We start from the raw sequence: 11,761 nt of genomic DNA on the forward strand, positions 1-11,761 counted from the left end.
GAACCCTGATACTTCAGTATTGTATCTTCAGTATTATTATCCAATGATAATAATGTAAACACATCTAGTTTTTTTACGACAACAGTATTAAAGTGTATTGTGTCCCATTTAATGCCATCTGTTTTATTGTTTTTCCTGTTCAGGAAGAAATCGAGGCGCAGATGAAAGCAGACAAAATCAAACTTGCTCTGGAGAAGCTCAAAGAGGCTAAAGTGAAAAAGGTAAGAAGCTCAAACTCTGTAGTAAAGCAGTATTCATCTGATTTTCACTGCATCCACTGTCAACTTCTAAAAGACACCGTGAGTTACGGCTTCACCGACTTCACTGTAAAAGATGTAATGTTCAAATACAGTGGAGTTCTTTGTTCCTCTGGAGCAGCCATCAATCACAGTTAACGGATGGCTGTGGATGTATCCGTGCTTTCATGGCCGGCAGAACGGCACGGTTTCCTCTTTGGGTGATATATAGTCACCCTCTCATCTTTAAACCAGCACAGTGAAGATGTGATGCTAAATTTCACATCCAGAGTCTGCACTTTCACACAGAAAACACGACTAACTACTATTCAACCGGACTTGTACTGAATGTAGAAATTGTCCGGTATATTGTGAAGTCAAAAGGGATAAAAATGGGACGGTTATGTAAAACTGCTGGGGAACATCTGTCCCTGAGCTGTTGGGTGCACTTTCAGTGGTTATGACAGGTTTCAGATATAAACCCACAGGTTTCAACATTGACGGTGTATTTTAAAGAAGAATGATTTACTCTCCACTGACATTTCGTTCAACCACACGGCCAAACCATATTGTTTTCCAGGGAAGGTTGAGGCCGTGTAATATTTGATCTGTAACGTTTTGAACCTTCAAGTGATAACGTCTATGAAAGCCTAATTTTCTTTGGCACAATGGGAGCAATTGGCTGACCTTGGTTCTGTGAAACCGCTCAGGCAGTTTTCCAAAGCTGGATTTGTCTCCAGATGAGAGGAAGTGTGAAGCCATATGAGTCTGCGAGGAAGTCGTTCCAGAACGAAAATTAATGTCAGCCAGCTTCTGGGAAGGAGGAGGAGCTACGGCTGCAAACAAAAGACACAAAAGCATTAAAAAAAAAAAAAAAAAAAGAGGCAGGGAGTGCTGATGCTCAACTTTTCCCAGTAGAGCTAACATTAAGAGACAGAAACAGCCATTTAGTGCATGTAACCTGTAATTAAACTGGAAAGTAAACAACCTGCATGTGCTTTGGATCAAATGTGTCACGGCAGAGACACCTGCTGCTGCTGCTGCTGCTTTATTATATTCTTTGTATTTATGTTGTGTGGGCACTCGGTTGCTGCTAAACATTTCGTTGTACAATGACAATGACAAGGATTCTGCTGCTTCTGATGCTGCTGCTGCTGCTTTTGCTGCTGCTGCCCACCTACAACTAAAGAAACAGTTTAACATTGAAGTGTTGCTTGCTTACTTTTCATCAAGACGTGTAAGCGTTAGATGAGACGATTAGCACAAAAACAAAAACAGCCAGTGAAGCGAGGCCCCAAGATTAAAAAGTAAAAACTCATCTTTGCTGATTTGTTAAACAAGAAAAATAAAAAAGAAGATGGAAAGTGCATGTGATGATAGATTTTTTTTTCTAACAGTTGGTGGTGAAGGTGCTCATGAACGACGGCAGCTCCAAGACGCTGATGGTGGACGAGCGGCAGAACGTCAGGGAGGTTCTGGACAACCTGTTTGAGAAGACTCACTGTGACCGCAACGTGGACTGGAGCTTGTGTGAGACCAACCCTGAGCTGCAGCTCGGTGAGTTTGACATAATGTTGTGTACCGTGTGGCAGTGGAGCGACAGTAGATTACCACTTCAACAACAGTGTGTTTTTATCCGTCAACTAAACACACAGAGTGGGATATTTCATCCTGGAGCAGATGATGGACGGTGTTTTTATTGGCACGATGGCCACACTGCAGCGAGCTCACAATGAAACACTGATCTTGCTCCCATTCACCGCTCTCTCTCTCCCCCCCCCGTCTCTTTCCTGTAGTCTCTCTGCCTCTCTCTCGTTCGCAGACATACACACAGCACAGACAGGTGGGTTTAATTTGTTGTATCGGACACTGTCAGTCATCCGCCCTGTCACGCGGAAATAGGAGCCGCATGATCTCAGTCGTCCGTCTGAGCCTGAGTCTGTGCTATATTTACTCCAGCGGCTGGATTGTGCAGCCCTTCATCGCCATCTGTTTCCTAACAACTTCATCACATTGTTACAGAGACTAATTTATAGTGTTAAAGAAACATGGCACAGAAAAGGAGTCACTGTACTTCCACCCTGTTTGTGTGTGTTTAGTCTTTGTGATGCTATGGATGCTAAGGATATGACAGTAAAATACATTATTTTCTTTAAAGCTCCCATAGACCGGAAGTGTTTTTCGGTGTGTATCTGCGCCATGACCTCGTTTATGAAGCCCTAAAGTTTGGAAACAAACAGTTCAGCCACTGCTGAGAACGCTGGGTTTTATTGTATTCTCGGGATCTGCAAAAAGCCTGGAATCGTGACGTAAGGATCACGTCTCCTGAACAGCAGATCCTCCTGCTCCATCCGGTTGCGTACATTGAAGAAAACAGAAGAAGAACGTGCGTTGTTGAGGTGTTTCACTTGCGACAGTGTCTTCTGACTCTGGGTCAAAGTCATAAAAGGGTCTGCGGCGGAGATCGTCACCAAGCCATTTTTAAACATTGTGAAAACAATGTTTTGATAATGAGTAGCACTGCATCCACCGCTCCAGAGGGGGGAGCTGCGCTTCTGAGAGCTGACGTGCTAATCACGTCACTTCCAGGTACCTGGAAAGCTCTCGTTGGCTGGCCAATCACAAGACAGTTCTGTCTTCTGGGGGTGAGATTTCGGTCTGAAACAGCGCGACTGACGAGAGCTTCAGTGATGAGAGATTTCGATCCGCTGGTTTGCAGCAACTCGGAGGTTTTTGGCAATAAAAACAAGTTGAAGCGGAACTAGAGCCGAAGTTCCAATTAAGGCTGTTTTTTAGTGTGTATCTGCGTCATTACCTTGTTTAAGAAGCCCTGAAGGTTCTAAACAAACAGTTCAGCCACTGCTGAGAACGCTGTGTTTTATTGTAATCTCGGGCTCAGCGAGATCTCTGAAAAAACCCGGTCCGGTTACGTAAACAGCGGTTCTCCTGAACAGCAGATCCTCCTGCTCCGGGCACTAGTCCGGGCACATCCGGTTGCGTACATTGAACCGCAGAAGAAGAATAACGTCCGTTGTGGAGGTGTTTCATGAGCGACAGTGTCTTCTGACTCTGGGTCAAAGGTCGTCAAAGGGACTGCGTCGGGGAGTCGTGACGAAGCTATTTTTAAACATTGATAAAACAATGTTTTGATAATGAGGAGCAGTGCATCCACCGTTCCAGAGGGGGGAGCTGCGCTTCTGAGAGCTGGTGCGCTAATTATGTCACTTCCGGGTACTGGCCAATCACAAGACGGTTGGGAAGGCTCTACGCTGGCTGGCCAATCACAACACACTCTGTCTTCTGGGTGTGAGATTTATGTCTGAAATATCGCGGCTGAAGAAAGCTTCAGTGAAGAGAGATTTCTATCGGCTCGTTTACAGCAACTAGGAGGTTTTTGACCATAAAAACAAGCTAATGTATGTGCACAGGACCACTCTATGTGAGTTTTAATGTCTGTAAGTAGACCTCCATAACTCACATATATGTGCCATAGGACCACAACTGGGCACAATTTTACCAAACGTTAATTAATTGCGTGGACACTGTTAAACTTCGTTAGTACAAGAGGTTTGGCTGCCGGAGAAATCGTTAAAAAATAGCGATCTGGATTTGCAACTAGACGTGATCTCAGGATTCTCACTCAAGTCAACGTCTTTTTTAATTTAATCTGCAGTTAGACATTGTTCGCTTTGATTCCTGTGTCGAACGTCGCGCTCTTGACTCTTCCAGTGACGACAATCTCTGACCAACCGGTGGCCGGCATTCTGTTGACGTCAGATTTTAGAATCAGCTCACATGGAAGCCCACGATCACTAATGGAAAAGCAAAAAAAAACAAAACAAACACTAGAGTCCTGTGTTTCAAAGTCAGAAAACATTACCCGATCTTTAAAAACTTCTGAACAGCCCACAGTGTAAACTTCCAAAGAGGAATTCTGGTTAACTGTCCGGTTAAGTTGTGATGTGACAAACGGTGACTTACTGCTGCTGCCTGTGCAAAAACAAATGAGGAAATGGAACGTGTTTAGTCAACACTCTTTATTTTTAAAACCAAATGATGGTCCACGCTGAAATTAGCTGTCTGGGACGAAGCAGAGCTCACTCTAAACTCTCTGTGGCTCACTTGACTCACACTCACCCGGGGGATCAGGACCTTGTGTCTCCTCTGACTAACAAACGGCACCAGCACGACAACCGAAACGGTTCATTCACTCTTTTTCATACGTGTGAACTCCCCCAGAGTGTGACACACTCCGAGTACTACAACACGTTAGCTTATGTTTAATCTTTATCAGTGGAGGAGGGGGAAAGTCCAGGCTATTCATGCACAGTAAACACCTACAGATCTTTGCAGCCACTTGCTCGCTGTCCACGCCACACTACACGCTTAGCGCAGTTCAAAGGGAGTTTTTACTCCCAATAACTCACTGCTGCTGCAAAGTCACACCATCCACTTAATGATTGTAATAGTCAAAGTCGAGAGTGGAACACTGGCAGCAATTTATTTAATGCCTACCTCCAGCCTGGGCTGGAAACCTGTAATTGTCGAGCGTGGCTAAACTACAGTCAAATGCCCCGTATACGATTTAGATCTGTGTGCGTGTGTGTGTGTGTGTGTGGGCAGAGAGGAAAGTGCTCCTAATGTGTTTTCAGACTTTATAATGCCATTTAAAGTTTCTCCAACAGACGGCTTTGTGTGGGGGAGGAAGTGTTATTTTATCGACCCCATCCTTAATTCAGTCCATTTAAAAAAAACGAACGTGAAGAAAAGTCAATTACGCGGCCGTGAAACTGACTTTGATGTGAGCTGATTTAAAGCCACCGTACACATGGTGAAGCATTAGTTTTGGCATGTTTACAAAGCAGAGTCATAAACTGAGCGCACACGGAGGATATAAAGTGAGATTAAAGAGTGGCAGGTTCCAGTTTAAATTAAAAAAAATGTGCGTAGACTCGCTGTGAGAGAGTATTGGCAGTAGTGTTTGATTGTGCTGAGAAATACTTTTCTACGAACAAACGCACACATCACAGTGATGTGTCGAGCCCGATGTAAAACTCACACTTGAGTGTTTGTGAAAATGACATCACTGGTCTTTTTTTTAGTGCCTGTTGCTGTCATGTAATCATGTGCAGAGTCATCTGTCACAGGCAAAAGCAGAAGAACAGAAGTCACAAATGACCTTTTTCTCTGAAAAGCTTGGAAACCATTAACCCAGACCAAATCCAAGACCTATTTTTACTTGTTGACACGGTTTGCCGACATTCTTTTTATCGTTTCACAATCGTATGAGTCCATTTTATAGGACGTTCACACGTCTCCTGGCGCTTCCATCACACACGTCACATCTGTTCCTGTTAGTCAGTAAATGAAGCGCTCCCAGATCTGGTGGAATTTAGGTTGTTGATGTTTTATTGTAGAGCTGCAACAATGCAATTAGTTTCATAATTAATCCAGTAGTTGAAAAATGTTGATCAGTGTCTGTCAAACATGGTAACGATGATGTTCTCGAATGTCTTGTTTTTCTCCACAAACTGAAACTGATTCAGTTTTAATGTTTTCTTTTTCATGCGGAGCAAAGAAACCAGAAAATATTCACATTTAAGAAGCTGAAATAATCCGAAATCTTCTGTTAATAATGAACAAAAGCTTCAAACTGATTTATCAATTATCAAAATAGTTAATGGAGTAATAGTTTCAGCTCAGGTCATTTGGTCTTCTGATGTTTTATCCATGAGAGGGATATTATTATTCTTTTTATGCCTGTCTATTCTTTTTAATCTTAAGGTTATCTGGTAGGTAAACCTAATATAAAGCTGTGGGTACTGTATGATCTGTAAAATGTTCTGGATGCATCGTTCGTTTCACTTCGTGCCAGAATGGTTGTGTTTTAGTAATTTCAGGCTGTTTTTAGTAGTTAGTTAATTGTGCGTTGGTACATGCCTCCTCCCACTCTTCTGTTGACATGTCTTCACGTAGGTCCTCTGTCCGAGTCCCTGCCTCCAGCCTCTCCACAGATGTCTCTGTACATCCGTCTACCAGACACTTTTATATTTTGGAAATTAAGAGGAGAACAGACACTGTTTAGTTCAGTGTCATATGAAAGGAGCCATTTTTGTTGTGGAGCCATGGTTAAGAATTTGAAAAATGTCAAATCCCTTTTGGTAATGATCTGATCCATTATCAGATGATAGAATGTAGACCTGTTGCAATGTTTCTCCACATAATAACAGGAACTCTAATCTCACCTGGTTTACGCACGATGATCTGCTGACTTCCATGTTTGATTTTGTCTCTGCAGAGCGGACCTTTGAAGACCACGAGAACCTCGTGGAGCCGCTGTTAGCGTGGTCGAGGGACACCGAGAACAAAATCCTCTTCAAAGAGTGCGGACAGAAATACGCGGTTTTCAAAAACCCACAGGTTAGTCCCCTCATCTGTACACACTTCCACTGATATAGTAGCTAATATAGTTGTGTGTATTATTTTTTGACCCCAAAAAAAAAAATCTAATTTTGGACGACAGGACGTTTTTGTCAAATTTCTGGCCAAAAATTTTTAGCCAAATTTTTTTTTTCAAATTTTGGCCCAATTTTTTTTTCCAAATTTTGGTAAAAAAAAAAATTCCGAATGTTGGGTCAATTTTTTTTTGCAAATGTTGGGTCAATTTTTTTTTGCAAATTTTGGGTCAAATTATTTTTTTTATTTTGGGTCAAAAAATTTTTTTTAAATTTTGGACAACATAGTATAGTATGACGTTTTTGTCAAATTTTGAACTAAACATTTTTGTTGATGTATGATGTTTTAGTAAAATTTTGGACCAAAAATTAAAAATTGAAAAAAAAATTCCAGCCCTTTTTGCTCTGGGGCTCCACCTGCAGACATTTTATGGTACTGCAGCCAGTAGTTCTTTGTAGATATTTGTAATTATGTTGATTTATAAAGTGGAAATGATGGTCCCTACTTTGCCAGCAACCCAGTCCTCAGTATGCAGCACGTACAAGAATGTGTGTGTGTGTGTGTGTGTGTGTGTGGGATATCTCAAAAGTCGAGATCATTATTCTCGGCTTTGGTTTGTGCAAATCTCTCCCCACGTTGTTTCTGCTCCGCGACATCTGGCTGTTTTCACTGTTGTCTATTACGTGCTGTGTTTGCCCTGAGGAGGACGACCTTGTACATGTATGTCCTCACTGTAATACATCAGACAAAACAGCTTCAGGCCAAAGACGCAAAGATCTCGCCATGTTTGTTGATACAACCAGTCCATTTGTAATCTCTGTGCGTTTCATGGGTCGAAAAAAAAAACGGGAGATATTCTCATTTTTAAAGCATGTCGTCCACGTCCCCCAGGCAAAAGACAGACCCCCTTAATAAATATAGTACGTGCGTGTACGTATCAGTTTACAGCTTCAACTTTTGACAGGAGCTACAAAAATGGTTCCGTCTCACCTGCAAAAAAACCCCAACTTTGATGTCCAATCCAAGTCTCTCTGTCAGCCGGGACAGAGTCTGGGTTTGTGAGGCAGATAGTGATGTTCACTGTTCAGCGTCTGAGTCCAATCACTTCAAAATAAATCACAGTAATGAGTCGGTTTTAGGGAAGAGGCCAGACATTCTGATATTAAGTGGATCTTATGTTTTCCAAGGACGGCACACTTGGTGTAGCCTGTGAACGCTAACAGTTGCCACTTAAAGCTTACTTGCTTTTTCCCGTAGTTATCTCAGTAGCTGCGGCTCACAGCTCTGGTGATTTTTCAGGCATTTACACAGAGAATGATATGAAACCATGCACTAAATGGTGTGAATGAATGAAATTTGTCAAAAGTACATACGAACATGACTGCCGTCTCAGTTATGCTAATATGTTTTTTGTGTTTTATTTCCACAGAACTTTTATCTATGGAAGAAGGACAAGAAAAGTCTCAAAGACATGAAAGACAAAGACAAGGAGATATTAATTGAGGTAAATGCAATAATGCATAAGAAATGGACATCATACAAGAGCTCTGTTTTCCTGAGGAGGAAATGGTCTCAATCACTAGTTTCAGGTCTTCTGATGTCACATGTAGACAAACGTAGACCATAAAGCACGCCACATATGTGTGGACACTGGTGTGATTGACAGCTAGGATTGTCCAGTTGCAGATGATGTTTGTGAGTTTCAGGTTTGAAGAGCTGACAAAACGCAGGTGGAATCACAAATCTGGAGGCTTCACAATGGGAGCTTGTTTTTGCAAACCCAAACGTACATTTCTATGATATGGACTAGGGCTGGGCGAGATCGATATACGATATACTGTATATCCCGATGTTTTTTCCGCAAAGTGAGAGCTGTGAAATGAAATGTTCAGTCAAAGTCAAATATGAGTAGTTTTATTGAAAACTCCATATCTCATTTGAAAATATATCGATATATCTTATATATCTGTCTCACCTGCCTATCGATATATCGCCCAGCCCTAACATGGACCCGAGTTGAAGTCATCGTTGAGATGATGTGGGCTTTTAAATCCCTTCCATCTCTCCTCCACCTCTGCAGGAGAACTTCTGCGGGACTTCCATCATCGTTCCTGACCTGGAGGCGGTGCTGCACCTCAAAGAAGACGGCAAGAAGTCCTGGAAGCAGCGGCTCTTCCAGCTGAGGGCCTCTGGGATTTATTATGTGCCCAAAGGGAAGACCAAGGTCAGTGGTCGTGAGAGGCAGGCGATGCCAAAAACAAAACTCGCTTCCATTCATGAATGGTGAATGTTGAATATCCAGCTGAGAAAGAGAAGTTTTTTTTGGAATTTCAAACGAAACCTTGACATTTTTCTCATTTCTCACTGGGACGACAACCTTTGTGTGTGTTGTATTTCTGCTTTATCAACTGTTGTTTCGAGAGCTTTTACCTGCGGTATATTCTCTTTATATCTTACATCTCTTGGCAGCTACTGCTCCCAAACACACGGTACCATTTGGTTCGGTGAATTATGCTCGACTGCTGCGTTTGTGGTGCACGCTCTCCGTTCACTGGACATACAGAAATGAAAAGAGGTCGAATTTGAAAAAGATTCCGCTGTAATTAAATTGTCCCTTGTTTCGTTGCAGTCGTCCCGTGACCTCCTTTGCTTCCTCCAGTTTGACAACGTGAACGTTTACTACGCCAAAGACTTCAGGACCAAACACAAGGCTCCAACTGACTTCTGCTTTATTCTCAAGGTAAAAAGAATGTGTGTTTTTAAGCTGGTGCTTCACAACAAGAGAAGTATTTGGTTTAAATCCACCCTCGACCAGATCCTTTCTGTGTGAGTTATTTATCCTGATGTTTGCGTGGCTTTTCTCACTCTTTGTGACCTTCAATTGTTGCTGACTCGGATTATGTTTATTTTGCTTTGAAATGCCACATCCACATATAACAAAATAATATCCAAAGATACACGTTTTTCAAATATTCCTACTGGATTCTAGCAGTCGAGTTCGTCTAACCTGGATATGATGATGTTCTCAAGTGTCTCGTTTTAACTTTAACTTTATTTCTTTGTCATATGGAGAAAATAATCCAGAAAATATTCACATTTAAAGGAGCTGAAAAATCAGAAAGCGTTGTTTTAATTCCTCAAAAGAGTTGACGTTTAATTTAGCAATCAATTAATAATGGATTAATTGATTTAGAGCAGTGTTTCCCTAACTTCCAAAATGAGGAGCCCTTTTATTAAACAAAAAAAAAAAAAAACGGTTCATCATGATCAGCATCAGCATCATGATATCACACGTATACTTAATTATACTATTTATGATGCAAAATGAATGTATTAATATCAAAAACAGACATTTAAAATTCGTACCAGGAGCCGTTTCGGACACTGTCATTCGTGGCTCTGGCCCTAACAAGTGTATTTATGATTGAATGTTGTATATGATACATTTAATAATGGGATAATTATGACCAAATGTCTTATTATTACTGTTATAAAAAACATTGCTAGCAAACATATATTCTATTCTTTCACGTCGCTGGCAGCTGAGCCTCAGCTACACACTGTGTTTAAAGGTCACATAGAGTGGTCCTGTTGCACATATATGTTAGTTATGGAGGTCTACTTACATACATTAACTTGTTTTTATGGTCAAAAACCTCCTAGTTGCTGTGAACTAGCCGATAGAAATCCTCTTTTCTGACGCTGTTTTTCTGCTGCGAGATTTCAGAGTGAACTTTCACCCCCAGAAGACAGAGTCTTGTGATTGGCCAGTACTATCCAGCACATCTGTTCTCAGAAGCGCAGCGCCCCCCTCTGGAACGGCAGATGCACTGCTCCTCATTATCAAAACATTGTTTTAACAGTGTTTAAAAATAGCTTCTTCACGACTCCCCGCCTCAGTCCCTTTGACGACCTTTGACCCGGAGTCAGACCCAGAGTCAGAAGACACTGTCGCTCGTGAAACACCTCCACAACGGACGTTATTCTTCTTCTGCGGTTCAATGTACGCAACCGGATGTGCCCGGACTAGTGCCCGGAGCAGGAGGATCTGCTGTTCAGGAGAACCGCTGCTTACGTAACTATTACGGGATTTTCAGTGATCTCGTTGAGCCCCGAGATTACAATAAAACACAGCGTTCTCAGCAATGGCTGAACTGTTTGTTTCGAACCGTCAGGCTTCATAAACAAGGTAATGACGCAGATACACACCAAAAAAAACAGCGATAATAGGAACTTCAGGTCTAGTTCCGCTTTAAAAGACGGTCGTGGGCCATGTTTTCATTATAACATGATGTTTAAGTCGGGGGCCGCATGTGGCCCCTGGGCCGCCAGTTTGAGACCCCTGCTTTAGAGGGAAGCTGCAACTTCCATAAACTTGCATAGTTACTGTATCCTACACCATCTGAGATTAATGAAAAGACCTAAATGTAGACATTATTATTATTGTTATTATTATTATTCTTAATGCAGAATGGTTCCAGAGTCTAAACTCGGCTAAACTGCTCAGCCTCTTATTTTACTGGAACTGTGAAACACAATAAATATTTTAGTTTGAAGAAGTGAAAGGGGTTGGTGGTGAGGAAGAGGGAACAGGGTGAATTTCTAAAGCATTTGTCAAACAGAGGGGTTTCTATAAAAGAAATCGCTCTAAAATCACTGCTTCATTTCAGTGAATGAGAGTTTAAATATTATGAGAGTATTATCAGTGATCACACAGTGCTCATTAATGAGTGGAAAGTGCTGACGTGAAATTTAAAAAAGGATAAAGCTCTCGATGGGTTTTTGGCGGTCGAGTCTTAAAAGGATGTGAAAGTCTGCATCTTCTTTCTTTCTTTTTTTTTTTTTGTCTGGGAAACACCAGAATCAGCAGAAAACCAATAGATGAGATGGTGAAGATCAAAGTGAAAGGAGCTTAGAGAAGCAAAGGAAGTGAATTATCAACCAGTGAAAGACGAACCGGCTCCAAGAGAAGAAGAAGAAGAAGAAGAAGAAGAAGTTTGTCCAAGGACAGAGGTTCTCAAACTTGTTAGACCAAGAACCAGAACTCTTGAAGTAACAGTGGTGGCAGA

General features: G+C 41.8%; 1 protein-coding gene across 1 annotated transcript in view; it reads left to right on the forward strand.

The window, feature by feature from the left end:
- Nucleotides 1–11,761, forward strand: part of apbb1ip (amyloid beta (A4) precursor protein-binding, family B, member 1 interacting protein) — a gene marked incomplete at its 3' end in the record, with an annotated part of 30,457 nt that overhangs the window by 13,554 nt on the left and 5,142 nt on the right. Inside the window, exons 5-10 of the mRNA XM_083901360.1 lie at nt 144–221; nt 1,634–1,793; nt 6,535–6,656; nt 8,122–8,196; nt 8,773–8,916; nt 9,322–9,432. Of these exons, the coding sequence (XP_083757486.1) occupies nt 144–221; nt 1,634–1,793; nt 6,535–6,656; nt 8,122–8,196; nt 8,773–8,916; nt 9,322–9,432 (690 nt within the window). The remainder of the gene's footprint in view (nt 1–143; nt 222–1,633; nt 1,794–6,534; nt 6,657–8,121; nt 8,197–8,772; nt 8,917–9,321; nt 9,433–11,761) is intronic.

The sequence above is a fragment of the Microchirus variegatus genome, assembly GCF_963457635.1.
Source record: "Microchirus variegatus genome assembly, chromosome: 15".
Classification (NCBI taxonomy): Eukaryota; Metazoa; Chordata; class Actinopteri; order Pleuronectiformes; family Soleidae; genus Microchirus; species Microchirus variegatus.